Genomic DNA, 20,779 nt, shown 5'->3' with positions numbered 1-20,779 from the left:
TCTTTGTACCCACAATATCAAGCTTTTTCATCTTTGTACCCACATATTCTTCTTCTTCTACAATATTATTCAAACACTTTATCAAGCTCTTCTTCTATTTTTTTTTTTAAAATGGCATCTTCTTCTAATAACATTGAAGAAAAGATGGATGAGTATTTTGATCAAACACTCAACAATTATTTTGATCAAGCAATCCAGAATCGTTTTGATCAAGCAATGAATCCGTTGGAACCTGAGAAGAAGAAACGAGTCCACATTGAAAGAAAACGTGAAGAGGGTCACCAACGCTTATGGGATGACTATTTCCGTGAAGATGCAACATATCCTCCTCAAATCTTTCGTCGCCGTTTTAGAATGAACAAACCCTTATTTATGCGTATTGTCGAACGACTCTCAACAGAAGTTCCATACTTTGAACAAAGAAGAAATGGTCACGGAAGGCTAGGTCTCTCTGCAATACAAAAGTGTACAGCAGCAATTCGTATGATGGCGTATGGTTCTGCAGCGGATGCGTTTGACGAATACCTCCGTCTTGCTGAAAGCACTGCTATGTTATGTTTGGAAAAGTTTGTTGAAGGAATAGTTTATTTATTTGGAGATGAGTATCTACGCAGGCCCACACCAGAAGATCTTCAGCGACTACTCGATATTGGAGAGGTACGCGGATTTCCCGGGATGATAGGAAGCATAGATTGTATGCATTGGGAGTGGAAGAATTGCCCGACTGCATGGAAAGGTCAATATACACGTGGATCTGGAAAGCCAACAATTGTTTTAGAGGCTGTAGCTTCACAAGACCTCTGGATATGGCACGCATTTTTTGGAGCTCCAGGTACATTAAACGATATCAATATTCTCGATCGCTCACCAGTTTTTGATGACATATTACAAGGTGTAGCTCCCAAAGTAAAATACTTTGTCAACGGACGACAATATCGTATGGCTTACTATCTCACCGATGGTATTTATCCAAAATGGGCTACTTTTGTCAAATCATTTTCAATGCCACAAGATCCGAAAGCATCGTTATTTGCTACGTACCAAGAAGCTGTACGTAAAGATGTCGAACGTGCTTTTGGAGTCTTGCAAGCTCGATTTGCCATAGTCAAAAACCCAGCTCTTATGTTGGATAAGGTAAAAATTGGAAACATAATGAGAGCATGTATCATATTGCACAACATGATTGTAGAAGATGAACGTGATGGGTATACTCAGTATGATGAGGCCACATTTGCACAAGTAGAATCAAACCGAACTTCGGAAGTGGATTTCACGTATTCTACAGACATCCCTTCAAATCTCAGAAATATGATGGGCGATACGATAACCATTCGAAATGAAGTTCGTGACAAGAAAATACATGACCGACTGCAAGCGGATTTGGTTGAGCATATATGGGAAAAGTTTGGCACAAATCAATATTAAAATTAATCATTTCGTAATTTATTTTTAATATGCTTTTATGTAATGTTTGTTTAAATTTTTATTAATTGCAATATTTTTAAGTTTTTTTAAAGTATACAAGTCTTATGAATTTAAACAAAATACCATAATAATTTACAATAAAAATATATATATACTTTTTTAAGAACCTCAAATTTAACAACCTTCAATGGACGCATGAAATATCTAAGTTTCTTAAGAAATTTTTAATTTCATTTTTTTCAAAATTTAAAATAAAATATGTTTTAAGATACTTTGGTTAAATCCTTTGATGTAGATGCCCTAATGAACTCCTCATATGACCATAATGAACTCCTTAACGTGACTCCTCTCGATGATCAAATCTTTCAGATCTAAGTCCATTATTGTTGTTTCCTGCCAACGGCTTGTAGCTATTCACGTCTAGTACGTGTTTGATCTAGTTGTTCACTTTTGGTCCCGTCAACTATTGGTTTGTAACAGATTTCGATCACTGAAAAATGAAAACAGATAGAGATAGACTATTGACCCAAGAAAAGAGAAAGAGAGAGAGAGAGATAGACTATCGACCCAAGAAAAGAGAGAGAGAGAGAGAGTTACATTGTTTCCAACCGAAGGTGGCCATGGTCCCATTGCTGAGTTGTAGAGTTCGGACATTAAAAAATAAATCTTTTAGGACATTAAAAAATAAATCTATCATTTTGTTGATGAGCATTTTGTCGAGTGGTTTGAGAAGAAGAGACTTGCTAGTGCATTAGATTTTATATTGAATCTTAAGGAAGTTATTAGAAGAAGTTGAGATCATGGAAGATGGAGATCGTGGAGAGATCTTGGAGAAGCATTTTAATCGGAGAGAGAAACATTTAAATGGTTTATTTATTATTCGGAAAGATTCAATTATCCGATTATTTAGGGGACTTACAGTGTTCGTTTTTCTTTTTATTCTGCTGTATTTCTAAATTGAAAATAAAATTCATGTGGCAGATATATATTGGTCAGGTGATTTGTGAATTTTAAAATAAAGGATATCCCGAACAGCATTTTCCTTTAATTTTTATTAATTAGACTATTTAACATTAATAAAATAACTATCGATTCTTTTTGGGCAATTGTTATAAATATCACTAAAATAAGTTTTTATTCCAAAAATACTATAATTTAGTTTTTTTTTCCCAAAAAAACCATTAAAATGTACTTTTTCCAGAAATACCACATAATTGAACTAAAGTTCTAACACTAAAAACTAATTACTAAATTCTAAATACTAAATCCTACCCCTAAAAACTATACCCTAAAACTAAATGTGTCAACCCAAACCTAAAAAAAAATTCTACATCATTAAAAATCAATTTTTGTGTTTGTGGTAATTTTGGAAAAAAAACTAAAATGTGGTACTTTTGAATTAAAAAACTCTTTAGTGGTATTTAAAGGAATTTCTCTCTTTTTTTTTATATTAAAAGCTCAATATTATGAATACTTATTTTCAGACTAACCGTTCATTTATAACTTTAGTAATTATATATAGAACAAAGAAACATATTTACACCTTACCAAAAAAAAAAAAAAAACAAAACATATTTACATGGTTATGATTCGGTTCGAAAATTTGGTTAAAAAAAAGAAAAGAAAATATTACACACCATTTACTTAGATAATTATATTAATACATAAATGAAAATATCATATAGAAAATATTGTCATTGCATTGATGGACCGGCAAATCAATTTAGACAATATTGAGGAACCATCTTACTACTAGCAGATCCGTCAACATTTTCACACATCGTAGTGGAAGAACCATCCCCAACTCCGTTATGCTTTAGGTTAATGTCAATTAGCTCAACATTTTTGCACGGAAAGCTCTTGCTACATTGCAGATTTACTGCCAATTTGTTCTTTGATGTTCCATATATGTTCTTTAACTTAATGTCTTGGATCTGAACGTGAGACTCACCCTGACAAAAGAAACAACAAGTTGTATTTTTCTTGTCTTTGATTTTGATAAAAAAAAATAAGTTGTTTTTTTTTTTCATAGAAAGTTAACCTTCTTTTCATGTTCACAAGGTGGGTGAGGACAATACTTCTGATCGATGTTGATCGCTTTTTCAACATCAATCATCTGAATATTCTCATACACGAAGTTTGAAACAAGAATCTTTGAAGCTGAAGATTCCCAAGTCTTGATCCGAATACCATCACTTGTGCCATTGAAAACGATGTCTCTTATTGTTAAGTCCTTCACATCTTTCTCGTCTTTGTTCTTCCCTAAGCTTCCAACACAGATCCCATGTCTGGGACCACACTTGACGTTTGAGATATCGAGGTTAGTGGTTCCAGAGAGAATAGCGATACAATCGTCTCCAGTACCAATGTTTGTGTTTGAGATGTGAATGTTGCTACATGAACCCATCTTGATACCGTCAGTGTTGGGACTATCACTGGGAGCTGTTATAGTGACACCGGTAATGTTAAAATGATGGACGGAGAAGAAATTGAAATGTCCCATTTTGCTGTTTAGTGATGTTATGTCTTTGATATTTGAGTTGTTCACGAATGCAAATCCCATAGTCTGTGAAAAAATTCAAATTAATTAAAACACTTGCTACTTTCTCATACATATAGAAAAGGACTAAAAACGTTAATTGTATATAAGAAATAATGATTAAATCAATTTCTTTTCATTGTATAAGTTTCATATCAAATGTTCTGTACTACGCTTTAAATGTAAATAATAAGCATATACAGTAAAACCTCTATAAATTAATAATGTTGGGACCAAGACATTTTATTAATTTATAGTGATATTAATTTATCTATAAATTAATAATTATTAATTTACACTGTAAATTAATAATTATTAATTTATAGATATATTTTTAATTGTTTTTTTTTTTTAAATTATGAATTGGAACAATTATAGCAAAATAAGATTAAACTCTCGGATGTTATAAATTTTATGGTTTAGGAATTGAACTTGTAATATTTATAAAGCATTATTGACAATAAATTACAAATACTATAAACAAATTGACTTATACACATGACATACATAAATTCAAATTTATGAATAATAATAATATTAATTCTCATATTTTAATAATCTGTCTAATTATCAAATTGTAAATGATGCATATCTAAAAATTAAAACTTTAAAATTTAATTATTTGTATGACATGTTATAAAATATTTTAGAGATATCATTATAGTTTGAAAATACAACATTACAAATGTTCTATAGAAATGAGTTTTAGGAGAAACATACACTATTATATCAGTATATATATATATATATATATATATATATATATAAATTTACATGATTATTAATTTATGATATTATTGGGACCATATTTTACATTGAGATTTCAAAAAAATTATTATTTTATTATCTTATCGAATATTGTTAATTTTTACACTGGCCCGACTTGGGACCAGCAAAATTTATTAATTTATAGTGATTATTAATTTATAGAGTATTAATTTATAGAGGTTTTACTGTAGTTGAAAATGAAGTGTAACTTAAAGAAGTTTAAGAAATGTTACCATAGCTAGTTTAGGACAATTGGGGTTTTTGTGGCAGTCATTTAGTGGCCAAGACTCTTTTCCTTGGCCGTCAAGTGTACCAAAACCGGAGATCGAAAGATTATTAATGTACCTAAAGTTGATCCACATGTCTTGTTTAATGTCTCTAGGATTTGAAGGAGCCAATAAAGTTCCATCGATAACAAATTCAATAGGATTTTTGCATGGACCCACGAACTCTACACCACCAAGATAGAAAGTTCCTTTTGGTACGTAGATTTTACTACTTCCCCTGCTCCTCGCACATGCATGGCTCTATACATTTGTGAATGCCTAATTTCGTGTGAGTGGAAAAGGACACAAGTTAATTATTAAACTAAGTATATCATAACAATTTAAAATAGTTTTTTTTTAAATCTTTTGCATATATATATTGGTCCTAGATGTTTATAATTATGTCGTAGATTTTCCTCTCAAAACTAAATGGTGAAAAGAAAAATAATTTAGAAAAATTGGTCATATAAGTTTATAATTATTTTGTAGATTTTTCTCTCGAAACTAAATGGTGAAAAACCAATTTAGAAATTTTTTTGTATACGTACATTGGTGTTATCAGTAGCGGAGCTAGGAATTCAATTCATCAAGGTCAAAATATAATTTAAGAAGTCAATTTTGTTATTAATTTTTTTTATAGGGGTCAATTCTGCTATTTTTTTTTTTTTTGTAAAATTGTGAATTTTCATTACTGAAACTCAATTGTAAAATTTTACAGTAGCTTGGAAACATTAGATAACCCCTGCCCAAAAAAAAAATAAAAACAGAGGGGATCTGATACAACCCTTTACAATTAAGGGAGGATTACACAAAAGTTAGCCATTCTTGAAGTGAATCCTTAAAGTCTTTATGATGATGCTTTGCGATGACGGCATCTCGGATTTGCCTGTCGAGGGTCTTGAAAAGAACGTGCGATGTGGTTGACTGATTGTTGTGAAGCCTTGCGTTCCTCTCAGTCCAAATAGCATAGAGGGTTGCCTGTGCCACTATCCGCCGGAGAGTTAAGGAGGATGTGGAGTCCTTGACATCTAGCCACGCTGAGAATGCGTTCCAGGTATGGAATACAAATGGGCGATATCCTAGCCGCCGCGTTACCTCTGTCCACAGATCCTCACTAAGATCACAACGGAGGAATAAATGCTCTCTGTCTTCTGGATCCCTACCACAGATACAACAGGATGAAACAATTTGCATACCCCAGCTTACCAATCTTGTGCGAGTTGGCAATCTGTCGAGGTGCAAAAGCCACATCATGAATGCATGTCTTGGAATAGCCCCTTTGAACCAAACTTGACTGGTCCAAGACTGAGGAGGTTGACGTGGGCGAATGATTTCCCAAGTTTTCAAAGTGTTGAATTGTTCCAGCTCCGAGTCTTCAATTTTCCAAGTGAAATAGTCTGGCTCTGAGCATAACGTTGGCAAGGGAACTGTTGTGAGGTGAGTTTGGAGAGCTTCCGCTTGAATTGATCTTGCTGATCTTATTTTCCACCCAATATGAGAGCATGCTTGGGCCAAAGTCTGGTTTAGCGGAACCCCTGATTGGGAAGGCCCCGTTGGCCCCATGTAGTCCACCAAGGGACCTAGCGGAGTCCACCAATCAAACCAGAAACTTGCTATCCTTCCATTACCCACATTGCAACGAAGAAAGTGAAGAGCCAGAGGGCGCAGTCGGAGGATTGCTCACCAAGTCCAGGAGGTTTGCTTCTCTGCATCAATTTGCCAGAACCAAACTTGATTGGACTCGCCAAGTCCAGGAGGGCGCATCAATTCTGCTATTTTATCAAGGTCAATTTGATTTTTTCCTAAAAATTCAACTAAATTTAAAATTTCACCAGGGTCAATTAACCCACATGCTTCTACCCTAGCTCCACCCATGGGCGTTATCAGTTTTTCCATCCGGCTTCGAACCATAACGTTGGACGTTAAAGACTTTTGGTTTAATTGTCGAACGACTTGCAACGACAATGAGCATGAGAGATAAACACAAAGTCTTAAACGAATAAGCCATGAGGACCATTTCTTGTGTTTATTTAGGGTATATGGAGATATTAGAAAATTATTTTTATTAATTCTTGTTTAATAAGAGACAATGAGAAGTGTTGGCCTTTTTTACCTACTTATATAGAGTTAGTCTCGCTTGATGAACAGTTAAAATGAACTTGATTTTTGTTATTAATTAATGGTTAAAATTCAGTAGTTTCTTTTGCAATGATATTGATTGGTTAGTATTTGTTAATGCATATGATATCATTTTTTATTTCGTCCGTTGAAACAGAAGTTTAATTTTGGGAATGTGCGAATAAGAGTTACCCATAAATTGTTTTTTGTTTAAAACCAAAATGTATTCCAAATACAGTCTTTATGATTTGTTTCGATTTTAATGGATATAAAAAACTAGTCTTGGCAAAAAAAAAAAAAACATATATCAATATTAAGAATAACCAAAGTTGCTCTTCCTTATTCTGATTGTTTCTTAATTTATTAATAAATTGCAAAATTAAATTATTAACCAAAATTGCTCTCTAAAATAACTCATCCAGAAATTCCGTATTTTGGATGAGTTTTGAAAACTCATCTAGATACCTCATCTAGTTCATGTCTTTAATTGTTACTAAACGAATAACAACATGCATTTGCGTCTAGTTACTGTGTCTGGTTCACCAAACGAACAACACCTAATATCATCCACCTCTATATCTTTTAAGTCATCAACTTCCATCCGTTTTCATACTTAACCTTACGATGTGTTATATGATCAGTTTTATATTAGGAAAATGTTTTTTTTTCCACTAATGTACTAATCCCATGAGTCATTAGGGTCCCTTCAACGTTCTGTCAGCATAAATTACTATTCTTCTTGGTTTGGTAATGTTGTTGGCTGACGATCATTATTTTAGTCTTCTCTTACACGGGTATACACTTTCTCAAATCACATATATCTTCGAACTTGTTTTAGTGGGCAAGTCTCCTCCAATCGTTCACATAAATGATTTTTAGATGTCCTTTACATTTGAATAACGGTTAAATCTCGATGTTTGAATCCTAATTAAGCCAATATATATATGAGGGTTAGTTCGATATAGGAGGTGAACTCAGACATGTAGTGCTTAGATATCTCCACCAGTCATAGTAAGGTTTGCGTGAGACAGAATCATAGAACATGTAAAGGACATATAGTTTGGTTGTAAACACAACGTAACAATGTAAAATCATTGATTGTCATAGAAATATAAAAGAAAAAGAAACAAATACAAATTTAATTTGAATTTTTGAAGGATTAGGATTGGGTGAGTGTATTTAATCTTATCAACTGTATTTCTCCTCGTTCCGCTTCCTATAGCCGTTCAGCTTCGCTTTGATACCAGTTCTACAGATCTAGAGATGTAGGTCTTTATATTTTAACTGATTACGATTTGGATTTGGATCCTTTTTAGTTCACATTATATTAATTAACCCTAAACCCTAAATGTTTTTTAAATTTTAGTTATTTTACCCAAGCCTATTCGTTAACTTGCGATTCGGGATGTTAATGGTGGGTTAAAACCCACTGGGTATGGTGGGTTAAAACCCACTAAGTATCTGAGACCTGTGTAAAATTTAAAGCCCATAGATCTGATTTTAAGTTAGAAGCAAACGCGGGTTCAAAACAGGTCGTTCATTTATAATTAAAGTCTCACACGGGTTTACCCTACTAGGTAATGGGTACCCATAGGATTTTTTGTCAGAAAAATAAAAAACAATACAATGTAAATGACACGTGTAAACCTTTGGAAAATGAATTTTATTTTATATCGGGTAATTTTTTTTTTTTTCGGCCAAACATTCTATTATAAAAGCATGAGTACATCGTTTGATCATATATTACAAACCCAAGAGATGACCAAAGGAGAATTCTTAATTCTAGCCTCCTTTGCTAGTGCATCAGCTAAAACATTGCTATTTCTACCAACAAATTTAAATTTATGGAGACTATTACTCAAAGCAAGTATGTCCTCCAAGCACCCTTGAACTTCTGCAACATGTTCCAGTGGACATTCTCTTTTCTGAGCCTTTTCCAAGTAAGTATATATAATCCTTGAGTCTCCACAGAAGGTAACCGGATAATAACCAAGACGCTTATTCTGGAGGATAGCTTCCCTAAGTGCAAAGGCCTCTGCCTCAAGAGCTGAACTGGTGGGCTCAATTGATGAAGATCCCTTCAAGATACAGTCACCTTGCTCATTGTGCAGTGTCCATCCTATTCCAGCATTGCTTTGATTGTTGAGCCATGATCCATCTGTGTAACAATATAATGAATTGGTTTGAGTTAGATCTACATAGCTGTTGGGATCATGATCCTTATATTTCTCCTTGCTTGATGCTATGTGGAGCCTTGAATCACTATTAGCTTCTCTCCATAAACGATGGTCCATGAGGGCTTTATTGATAATGTCTGGAATTGCCCACCATTTGTTGTTATAAAGAAGATCATTGCGAGATTTCCATATTCTCCAACCAATGAACGGGAAAATGTAATCCTTCGGAGAACCCTCACTTTTTAAGGAGAACAACCTTTGAATAAATTTAACCAGAGAGTAGCTAGGATCAAGCTGACCTGGATTAAACTGAAGTGTTGATAACTCCCATACTTCTCTTGCGATTCTGCATTGAAAGAGAAGATGATTAATGGATTCTTGTGCTTCACCACAAAGGTTGCAATCACGAGGAACCTTCATGCGCCTTAATGCTAGCGTCTCAGCAACTGGGAGAGCATTGTGGAGAGCTTTCCACCAAAAGTGTTTATCTTCAGCGGAGCTTGTAAAGACCATTGAGAATTCCATATTTTTTTAACCAGTGGATCAGGATCTATATTCGTTTTTGTGAGTTGGTGGTAGCCTGATTTTACACTATAGTGACCATTTTTTGTGAAAATCCAAGTTGGAGTGTCAGGTTCCTTAATGATGTGAGGTCTGATCCTTCGTATGTGTCTGATGTCTTCTGGATGTACTAACTCTTGAAGTCTGTCTGAGCTCCACTGTGATGTAGAGGGTATCATTAGATCTGTCACCTTCGGAGATTTAAGGCCTTGTTGGTTTTGGTGTGCCATTCTTGCTGGACGTGGAGGATTGTCGATCCAATTATCACTCCATATTCTAACAGTATTACTGTCCCCTATTCTCCAGCTTAGTCCTTGCTTAATGAGCTGTCTGCTTTGATGAATGCTTCTCCATGCGTGACTAGGATGATGACCTAAGCTTGCATCTATCAGTTGAGATTTGGAGAAATACTTTGCTTGGAGGACTCGTGTAAGGAGAGACTGCGGCTCTTTGATCATTCTCCAAACCTTTTTTTCGCCAATAAAGCAATATTGAACTGATGAAGGTCCTTAAAGCCCATTCCTCCATGTTGCTTTAGCCTGGTCATCTTACTCCATGATACCCAAGGTATTTTATGTTTATCCTTTGCTCCAGACCACCAAAATTTCCGTATTTGTCCTGTAAGATGAGTGATGATTTTTTTAGGTAGCAAAAAACAGGACATTGTGTACGTTGGTAGAGCAGTAGCAACAGCTTTGATTAACACTTCCTTCCCACCCTGTGATAATAGCTTGGAATACCAACTGTTCAGTTTATTCTGCAATCTTTGAGATATATAGGTAAACACATTGCTTTTATCTCTTCCAATTGCCTCAGGCAGCCCCAAGTATTTCCCAACACCTCCTATTTTAGTAATTCCAGTAGTTTTCATAATATTTTGTTGAGTGTTTGGGTGGACATTCTTACCAAAGAAGATACTTGACTTCTGGAAATTAACGCATTGACCTGATGCTGAGGCATACGTACTTAAGAGATACAAAACTTTCTGGCATTCCTCTTCAGTAGCTTTACAAAAAAGAAGAGAATCATCAGCAAATAACATATGGAATATGGCAGGGCCATTCCTGCTAGCCTTGAACCCTTGTATATGTTTTGCCTTAACAGCTTCAGAGATAAGGGATGAGAGCCCTTCTGTACACAATAAGTAAAGGTAAGGAGAAAGAGGATCACCTTGCCTCAAACCTCTTTGTGGTATTATCTTGCTTGAAGGGGAACCATTGATAAGTACTGAATAAGATACTGTTGTGATACGCTTCATTACCCAATGACACCATTTATCTGCAAAACCTAATCTTTTCAGAATAACTTCAATGTAGCTCCATTCAACTTTATCAAAAGCTTTGGCTATATCAAGCTTCAATGCCATAAAAGGAGTTCTGATGTTTTGGTGTGTGATGAATGCAACAGTTCATGAGCAACAATGATGTTATCTGTAATTAATCTGCCGGGTATAAGAGCAGATTGGAACTCAGATATTAAAGAATGCAGCCAGGGTTTGAGCCTATCTGCTAAGATTTTAAAGATTAGCTTGTATGTTATATTACATAAGCTAATCGGTCTAAAATCCTTAAATTGAGTAGGCAATTCTATTTTAGGAATAAGACATATATGAGTGTGGTTTAGCTGTGGATCTAGATAGCCAGTCTCAAAAAAATGGGAAATAAATTTAACCACACATGGTTTTATGTCATTCCAATGGAATTTGTAGAAGCCAGCATTCAGTCCATCGGGTCCTGGCGCTTTATCTACATTCATACTGGCTAGTGCATTGTAAATTTCTTCCTCTGTGACCGGTGTAGTAAGCTGTCGATTCATCTCATCAGTTACTTTTGGTTGAAGACATTGAAGAACGGTTTCAATATGCTCACTACCAGAAGAGGAATATATATCTGTAAAGTATGAGTTTATAACCTCTTGGACCTCTTCCTCGGTTTGAAAGATATTACCATCCGCATCTTGAATGGATGTGATGCGATTATGCCTTCTTCTTTGCTTTGTTTTCTCATGGAAAAACCTGATGTTCTTATCGCCTGCTTGCATCCATTGTACTCGACTTTTTGTGCACCAATACTCATCCTCCCTCCTATATTCATATTGAAGCTTCAACTTGAGCTTAGTAATACAATTAAAGTCAATAGGATATGAATCATACACTTTTTGAAGGGCATGGCATAATTTCTGGATGTTCTTATATGAATTGAGGTTTTGTTCTGACTTCCAGCGAGAAAGACTATTTCGACATCTCAATAATGCCTCTTTGAATTGATGTGGCGGTAGTTGCTGACAATCCCGAGTCCATGTGTTTTGAATAAGTTTGTGCACCTCTTGGTTATTCCTCCATCTATTGTCATATCGAAATAGCTTGATGCCCTTCCATTTGTTATCCTCTGTTTGAAGAATCATTGGCTTATGATCTGATCCCACCCATTCAAACAGCTTAACTATGGCTTTCGGGAATTTTTCCTTCCAATCCGCTGTAGCCACCACTCTATCCAGCTTACACTTTACCGTACCTGTGCTTCTGTTCCCTATCCAGGTATATGGACCTCCATAGGTTTTGATTTCATGGAGACCAAAAGCTCTTAGCATTTTCCTGAAATTAGCAAATTGCCATTCTGGTTTTGCAGGCCCTCCAAGCTTTTCTGAATTGTTCTCAATCTCAATGAAGTCCCCTAGTACCACCCGAGGTTTATTCTGATAGATACCATTCGTGACCATAGTCTCCATAGTGTTCCATAGAAGCTGTCTTGGTTTTCTCTCAGGGTTTCCATAAACATACGTCAAACAAAAGCAAGTTGACCCATATGTAATATACATATCCTTATGGTAAAGTGTTGGTGAGGAGAGAAAATCACACTTTACCGTATTCCGCCAAAATATAGCTAGCCCTCCACTAAGACCATTAGGAGATATCAAAAATTGATGAGGAAACTGAAGATCATTACCGAGTTGTTGTACATATGCGTCTTGGTTCTTAGTTTCCACGAGGAACAGGATATCAACTCTATGCTTGTTAGTGATATCCTTAAGGTATGAATTGTCAGAGAGTTCCTCAAACCCTGACAATTCCAGTGAAGTATTCTCATGGTGGAGATGGTGGCTTCGGGGTTACCACCTCCCCTGAAGCTTGTCCAACAAAATGGTCATCAATTTTTCTTTTAGAAGAAGATGCTCCATCATCTTCGTTTTCTGGAATAAACTTACGCTTAGTACCTCTCTCCCTTTTATCAACAGGAGTTGACATCTCATCACGAATCGCTAATGGCTGATTGTAGGTCAACTGTGGAGGTTCCACCGTTGTTACATCCATAAGCTCTTTGTGGTGCTCCAGCCGTTGGGACTTCTCAGCATTATCATTATTTGACTATGTATTAGCTGCATCATCATGAACATTTTCTGCAGTGGCTGGAAGGAGGTTATACTCCATATCCTGGATCTGAGGTGAGCAGGTTGTAGCATGGTGGGAGAGGCTACCACATGTAGTACAGAATTTTATAAGCTTGTCAAAAGTAAAACGTATGAGGATGGGCTCCCTCTGATCCTCAAAACGAAAGAAGCTAGTGAAAATGATTTTGCTGTTTACATCCAGGTAATTTTTTTTAAGTTCGTCAATTTAGAATATTTACGTGGAAATGTTTAATATAGCATTTTGATTCTTTTGTGTGACTATGGTATACGTTACATTGAACATAGAAGAATGTTATAATAACTGAATCATCTTACATACACATGTTTATTATATTCAACAACTCCTAAAGAGTTCAACAGTTTTTTTTTTTTCAGTTTTTTTAGAATTCAACAGTTATTTTAAAAGGCATTTTCTACACAGATATAGTAACAAATATTTGGCTTTAGGTGTTTCTATTGTAGACTTATAATTAAGATGAATTAGATGAATTTTTCTTCATGGGGTAAATATTAAATTTAGATGAACGTATATAATTATTTTGATGATAATCATGAATATAAATACACATGGTTATATGTCAAATACTGAATCCAAATACATGTGATATAAATGGTATACTAAGAGTTAGATATAAAAGTTTAAGAAGAAGAAAAATATATAATTCGGGTACCCACAATCCCACATATAGACCTGAAATCAATGGATTTTTTTCGGGTTTACCCACAGTACCTAAAACCCATTCGAATTTTTTTAAGTTCGGGTTTTTTATGGACGGGTTTATTTCGGGTTCGGGTCGGGCTGGTTTTTTTACCCATCACAACATCCCTACTTGCAATCAAACAAAAACCATTTTTTTCTCGTAATTTCGACTTTGATCATTCTCGACACAATCTCATCAGCAACATCTATCTCACCAAATGCACCAACAATGATTCAAATCGAACACATATGCCTCAACACCGTGAACATGCATTACTGTGAGCAATCATTCATCTCTAAGCTCGAAAACCCTCACGCCGAAATCGCAACATTAGCCAAAATTGCAGCCTTCAACGCATTGTACACCACATAGAAAAAAAGTTGCTCTCATTAGAGATGATTTTCCCAAAGCAGGTAATCTTGTGGCCAAGGGACAACTTCGTACTTGCCTTGCAACTTACAATGGCATTGAGACGATTCTAGAAGATGCTTATAGGGCAGTGATTGAATGGGTGTGTTGTCAAGCCGTCTCTAAATTTGTGTTCTGATTGAACAATGTTTGTGTTCTGTTATGATCAGTGAGTGTTAGTTAATATTTGGCTCACAATGGCGTTAGCACTTTTGCTTGCAGGTTCTATAACTTCTGTCTCTACCACATTTGAGTATTTGACATCTTTCTTATATGCTTTGCTTAGCTCACTTAGAAAACTAGCTTGTTGCTTTTACCTTTTTTTTTTAATTGAATTGCAACTGTACACCCTTTGCTATGCTGATCAAACCAAGTTCATTGACCTAGATAACATTTCTTCCAATGAGTGTACTATGTTCTTGAATATGATCTCTAACATATGTATCAATGTATGTGGCTGAAACAGTGAGACCGTCAAGTTTGGGCATGTCACCTTCTTCTGGAATGGAAACCGATCTAGATATTTCAACAAAAATTTGGAGGAGTATGTTGAAATCCCAAGTGAGAGTGGAATATCATTTAATGTCCAACCAAATATGAAAGCTCTTGAAATTGGTGAGAAGGCGAGGGATGCAATCGTTGGTGGCAAGTTTGATCAGGTGAGGTGGATGAATGGTCTTATGATCATATTATCAAACATCCCTGTAACTAAGTAGAGATAGTCTTACGTTTTGATATTGAAATTTCAGGTGCGAGTTAACATTCCAAATGGAGGTATGGTGGGTCATACAAGTGACATGGAAGCCACAGTTGTTGCATTCGAGGCTGATTTTGTTGTGAAAGGTATTGTTACAAAAATTTATCGACTAGTCTTAACTCTTAATCATAGGAGTGAGTGTGACTTAGCTCACAAGTGGTTTGGTTGTTGCAGATGATTTTTTTATGCAATCTGTATTTTAGATTGTGAAATGGGTTTGTTTCTTTCTATTAGTTGAGTGTGTGTCAAGTTTTAGAATCAATGTAACCCAAACATTTATCACAAGTTTTTAAAATTTAAATTTTACGTAATCCCGCCAAATCGTAAAATCTCGTTTTTCCACCAAAACAAAAAAATTACGTTCTATCGCAGAACCGCAAAATTTAAGTTTTTCTGCCAAAAATGCAAAAACACAAATACGTTTTCCCATCAAAACGCAAATTAAGTTTTCCCGCCACAAACTGCAAAATCTTGTTTTCCCGCTAAAACTGCAAATTCTCATTTTTCCGCCAAATCAAGATAATTTCATTTTAAAATGTTTTTAGTTTTTTCTTTAAAGTTAATATGATAATTATTTAACTAAAACCACTAAAATATCTTCAACACAAAGTAAATGGTTTTTTGGTCATTTCACATATATTGTATCCAGATTCAAATATCAAATTATAAAACAAACATAATGATATTCAGATACAATTTCTAGACACATGAACCAAAAAGACAAACAAACATCATTTAGATGTTTCGTCCAGATACTGCATCTTCATACTGTATCCAAATATTGCGTCTGGTTCACCAAACGAACAAGTCCTCAGTTGCTATTATTGTGTGGTTGAATCATTTATCAATATGAAAAATCTTTACCACTGGAATAAATTTTAGTAGAGCATAATTTGTTTTTCTGTAACATAATTTAAATGGTACAACATAGCATCCTAAAAAGTGTATTAGATAAATCTTGTTTTATTACTCTTTGTTATCTCACTGTTAAATTTTAATGAAAAATATGTCAAAAAGATTGAATTTTCATAAATTATGTATATGTATATATATAAAGTATTTATCAGATTTTATGCATGTATATAAGATAGCTTGTGTATGTTTTTATAATGTTACACATTTATTTGAGTATATCTCAAATTTTTAGAAACATTTTGTTAAAATTTTAGAAAGAGAGCATTTTTATAAAGTGTTATGGAAAAGAGGACATTTTTGAAATTTCTCTCAGTTGTGGTGTCTGATTACTTTATCAATAACTGCATACAAAGAAATACTCTAAATCAAATGGAGGGTTCTTCTTACCTACATGATTTTTTCTTCATTTTCTTGCGTGAGAGCCTTGTGGTGTGTTGTAAAAGTGATAGATTCTAGTAAATTGTATGAGCCTTATGGTCGGGGTAGTGATATCTCAACTTAAATCTCCTAAACTTTAAAAACTGATTTGGTCCTTTTCTTTTCTCACAATTTATGTTCTTGGTGAGTCGATCAATCTTCAAACTGTGTTCAATCGGTGCATTTGAGAGGGGAATATTTATTAACAACATACATGTAACATTTAACAAAACAATCAGTGAAATCAGATTCGTTACAGGAGCTCTGGCTTAGAATTATACCACTTTTTAAATGTTATACAGTTAGAGATATAATTATATAAATAACTACATTTAAAAAGATGAAAAGTGAAATCAGATTGTAATGAAAAAAATACCAATTTTTATAAACTCAAATGACAAGTCTTCTCCAAAAAAATAGAAAAATATATTCAACTTTTTTTTTTTTTTTTTTTTTTTGGCAAACAGAAAAATATATTCAACAAGCACCAAAATATTGCATATAATACTAAATCAGTGTCTCTTCGTTTCTTTTCTCAAAGAAAACAAAAATAATCAACAACACCAATATATGGCTTTCCTAAAGCCGAGAACCCTCTGGCCGAGACCCAGCTACGTACTTGCCTTGCGACTTACAATGATGTTGAGAAGTTTATGGAAGTTGCTTATAAGGCAATGCTTCAGAATGAGTATTCGGAAATGAGACGTTACCAATCAACTGTGCTTGGTGTGTTTGATAATGGTAAATCAGATTTTGACCTTATGGTGCGTACAAATTGGTGGGTTAGGTTAATGATCAATATCTCTATATTTGCATCTCCTAAGTTCCCTGCGCCCTAATCTGATTTGTAATTTTTGGAAATTTTCAAAATTCAAGTCTATATTACGGTATGGCTGAATATCAATATAACAACAAATCCTAATAAAATAAAAGTCGTTGGGGCATAATTTTTCATAAGACTTATTTCATACATGTAGTTTCATCAAGAGATAATGGGATTTATGGGCCTTTAGCTAAAGTTGGCCCAACAAACATTACCGATGAAGACCATTATACTGTATCAATATAAAGAGTCATTTTGTGCAATTTTGGAAAGTGTATTTTTCTATCTCAACTTTGATACAGGGACGATTTTTACCCGAACCCGAACTAAATATTTTAAAAAGTAAACTGTCTCAACTATCAAAACCTTGCCAAAACAATATTGACCGAAATAGCATTGGTCAACTACGATGAATCATATGCCATGTTTACTGAAGAAAAGGGATGAAGATACTATTTGGGTGCTAATGCTATGTAGTACTGTATGAACCTTTTGTCTAATCTAAAATCAGTATACCAGACAATAACTTAGCAAATTAAGCACGACAGTTAAAAACATGCAATGTGGATATCAAACATGCAAGTCACCTACACCTACGTATGCCCATCACGTGTTTATATTCGTTCACATATATATACTCTCCCTTGTAATTATATAACCATAACCAATCATTAATCGTCTTTTCTCCTAATTTTATTAAGAAACATTTAAAAAACAAAAATTCAAGTACTGCCAATGGATGAAGATGCTAGCAGGGTGCTACGAACCTTTTTATCTAGTCAAATCAGTAACAGAACAATAACTTAGCAAATTAAGCACGACAGCTAAACAATGAAATGTGGATATCAAACATGCACGTCGCTTCCCTAAGCCCCTCACGGGTTTATATATTCGTTCATACACTCTCACTCTATAAGTCCTCGAGTGATTTGTGAAGCCACAATATATACCCCCTCTCTTCTTTGACCCCTTATAAATTTGAAATTTGGTTGGATACTTTTATATTTCTATTTTCGTTCCATGGAGAGTTCGTCCAAAGTGTTGCGAAAAGGTGCATGGACTGCTGAAGAAGATAGTCTCTTGAGACAGTGCATAAATAAGTTTGGAGAAGGCAAATGGCACCAAGTTCCTTTAAGAGCTGGTATGTTTTTTTAAAACACACACACACACACACACACACACACACGCACACACACATAATTTACGAATATTCTTCTTTCTCTATCTAATATTCTTCTTTCACGTGTTTATATTAACTCTCATACTTCTTTCTTTTTCTTTTGATGAAGAAATTAATCATTAATATATATGCTATTCAAAGTTGTTAATAAAAATAAGAACTCATGCATCTATATGCTGCATATTGGTTTATTCATGGACCTAAAAGAGGATTTTATTTAAGTTGTATATTGCTATCCTCTTCTTGAAAAAATCAAAAGAACGATGCCAACCTCTGTAGTCTTTAAAATTCCTTTTACTGGTTTTTCCTTTTCTAAATAAATTCATTGAAAATTTCTAGACGAACACATAAGTATGTGTTGGAACAGTTATTTATTGCTTAGTAATAATACTAGTAGGTATAATTAATTTCAGTTTTATGTTTTGTAGGGCTAAACCGGTGCAGGAAGAGTTGTAGACTAAGATGGTTGAACTATCTGAAACCAAATATCAAGAGAGGAAAACTTAGCTCTGATGAAGTCGATCTGCTTCTTCGCCTTCATAGGCTTCTAGGAAACAGGTACTTTTTAACTCGGAGTCATAAGTTATCAAGTTTCATACTACTAACTCATAATTGTTTATTGTTTTACAATGCTTAGGTGGTCTTTGATTGCTGGTCGATTGCCTGGTCGGACCGCAAATGATGTCAAGAATTTTTGGAACACTCATCTGAGTAAGAAACATGAGCCGTGTTGTAAGATTCAGATGAAAAGGAGAAACATTAATTCTCATCCTACCACACCGGCCCGAAAAATTGATGTTTTTAAGCCACGACCTCGATCCTTCTTAGTTAATAACGGCTCCAGCAATCTCACTGGCCGGCCACAAGTTGACGTTATTCCTTCATGCTTTGGACTCAATAACAATAATGTTTGTGAAAATAATATGACATGTAACAAAAATAAGGAGAAAGCTGAGCATATCAATAATTTTATTGATGGAGATAATATGTGGTTAGAGAATTTACTAGATGATAGCCAAGAGGTAGATGCCCTGGTTAGAGAAGTGACGGCAACAGAGAAAGGGGGCACCATGGCGTTTGACGTTGAGCAACTTTGGAGTATGTTTAATGGAGAATTTGATTAGTGTTTGTGGCCATTTGTTTGCATTTCTGTATGGGTTTGTTTTCGCTTTTAGTGTGTATTTTTCGGAATGAACTACTATTTTAATCATTTAAACAAGAAATTTTATGTTTCGGTGTGAATATGCTTGGGGTTTTAGAATTAAAATTTATATTTTCTAAAATGAGATATATTGGTGGAACTTCAATTGATTCAGTGGTTTGACCAAAGATTTATTAAAGCATATAAAAAGGTTTTTAAAAAAGCATAAATGAAAATATAATTATTTTGGTCTACAGTTAAATTTATAGCTATTTTTTAAATATATACTTTGTAACTTTTGTTATTAGCTACGTACGAAAAAGAAACAAAAATGAGTTATTAGATTGATACAATAATGGATATTTCTAACGTAAAATGTTTAATATTTTTTTGTTGCATGGTTATACTTATATTATATACTATAAGCTCGCGTAAACTACGTGTAACTGTGTAAGGCTCTTACTACATCCAAAACTAACGATAAACTTTCATGTCTTCCAAAAGAATATAGTATTAGCAATCAATATACTAGTTGTTTTGGTTTTCAACAACTTTAATTATATTGATGAATATACTAGATTGATAGGTTTAGTAATTTTGTAGTCTCTCGCGACTTTTAAAACCTTCTGATACTTTCTTTACTGTTTTTTTTTTTAAATTATAATCAGGAATTAGTTACACAAACATCATCCTTCAAAAAAATAATTGAGAGATATTTAAACCAACCAAAAACTAAAGTATGAGCAGCAGCACTGAAATTCAAAGAAAATTTTATTTTGGCTGTTAAGAGAAAAAGTGCCGAGTCCTGTTATTTTCAATAATTTATGCGACAATGACTTTTGGTTTACACGAAAGTGTTGACATCTCCATCATAAAAATGAGAGATATTTTTTCCTCGTCTCTCTTTTTAAAAAAAAAAAAAAAAAAAAAACTGATGTCATGCCACCTTCCGATGATCACTTGTGAAGTACTTTTTCCATGCAAGACACTCCATTTCTCTAACTTCTCTAGAAAATGTAACATAAGAATATTTTGTTCTTATAAAGGAAAAAAAAATTGTTGAAGTTGTTTAGAAAGAAAAACAAAAAGTACAGCCTTTGGTGATGACGATGCGAACCACAAACTTTTAAACATATTGTTCACGTATAGTCTAAAATAGCACTTAATATAACCAA

General features: G+C 34.2%; 3 protein-coding genes, 1 long non-coding RNA gene and 1 pseudogene across 6 annotated transcripts; 2 read left to right on the top strand and 3 right to left on the bottom strand.

Annotated features, from left to right (window-relative positions):
• Window positions 1-1,556: 1,556 nt before the first annotated feature.
• Window positions 1,557-2,161, bottom strand: LOC147941270 (uncharacterized). Its single transcript, XR_015560978.1, has 2 exons — window positions 2,023-2,161; window positions 1,557-1,915 (listed from the first exon to the last, which is right to left on the bottom strand). It is a non-coding gene; the product is annotated as an uncharacterized LOC147941270 (long non-coding RNA).
• Window positions 2,162-3,143: 982 nt separating this feature from the next.
• On the bottom strand, window positions 3,144-7,015 carry LOC104704586 (exopolygalacturonase-like). Of its 3 annotated transcripts, none has more exons than XM_087460218.1 (4): window positions 6,845-7,015; window positions 4,966-5,259; window positions 3,467-3,991; window positions 3,144-3,377 (listed from the first exon to the last, which is right to left on the bottom strand). In XM_087460218.1, exons 1-4 carry the CDS (start codon window positions 6,848-6,850, stop codon window positions 3,144-3,146), a joined length of 1,059 nt encoding a protein of 352 aa, XP_087316344.1. In that variant the 5' UTR covers window positions 6,851-7,015. The 3 variants fall into 3 exon arrangements, with proteins under 3 accessions (XP_087316344.1, XP_087316345.1, XP_087316346.1); XM_087460219.1 differs by having other exon boundaries at window positions 3,144-3,371; XM_087460220.1 differs by having other exon boundaries at window positions 4,966-5,279; window positions 6,874-7,015.
• Window positions 7,016-8,852: 1,837 nt separating this feature from the next.
• Window positions 8,853-12,940, bottom strand: LOC147941269 (uncharacterized; annotated as a pseudogene).
• Window positions 12,941-13,115: 175 nt separating this feature from the next.
• LOC104704585 (uncharacterized) lies at window positions 13,116-17,299 on the top strand. The gene is made up of 3 exons (XM_087458451.1): window positions 13,116-13,125; window positions 14,019-14,331; window positions 17,020-17,299. Exons 1-3 carry the CDS (start codon window positions 13,116-13,118, stop codon window positions 17,297-17,299), a joined length of 603 nt encoding a protein of 200 aa, XP_087314577.1.
• A 784-nt stretch (window positions 17,300-18,083) lies between these two features.
• LOC104701080 (transcription factor MYB114-like) lies at window positions 18,084-19,705 on the top strand. The gene is made up of 3 exons (XM_010416710.3): window positions 18,084-18,424; window positions 18,892-19,021; window positions 19,101-19,705. The coding sequence occupies exons 1-3, from the start codon at window positions 18,304-18,306 to the stop codon at window positions 19,585-19,587; spliced, it is 738 nt and encodes a 245-aa protein (XP_010415012.1). The 5' UTR covers window positions 18,084-18,303; the 3' UTR covers window positions 19,588-19,705.
• The last annotated feature ends 1,074 nt before the right edge of the window (window positions 19,706-20,779 follow it).

This window comes from Camelina sativa, chromosome 7 (assembly GCF_030686135.1).
Source record: "Camelina sativa cultivar CO46 ecotype springtype chromosome 7, ASM3068613v1".
NCBI classification, from domain to species: Eukaryota; Viridiplantae; Streptophyta; class Magnoliopsida; order Brassicales; family Brassicaceae; genus Camelina; species Camelina sativa.
This window is presented reverse-complemented; position numbering and strand designations above follow the sequence as displayed.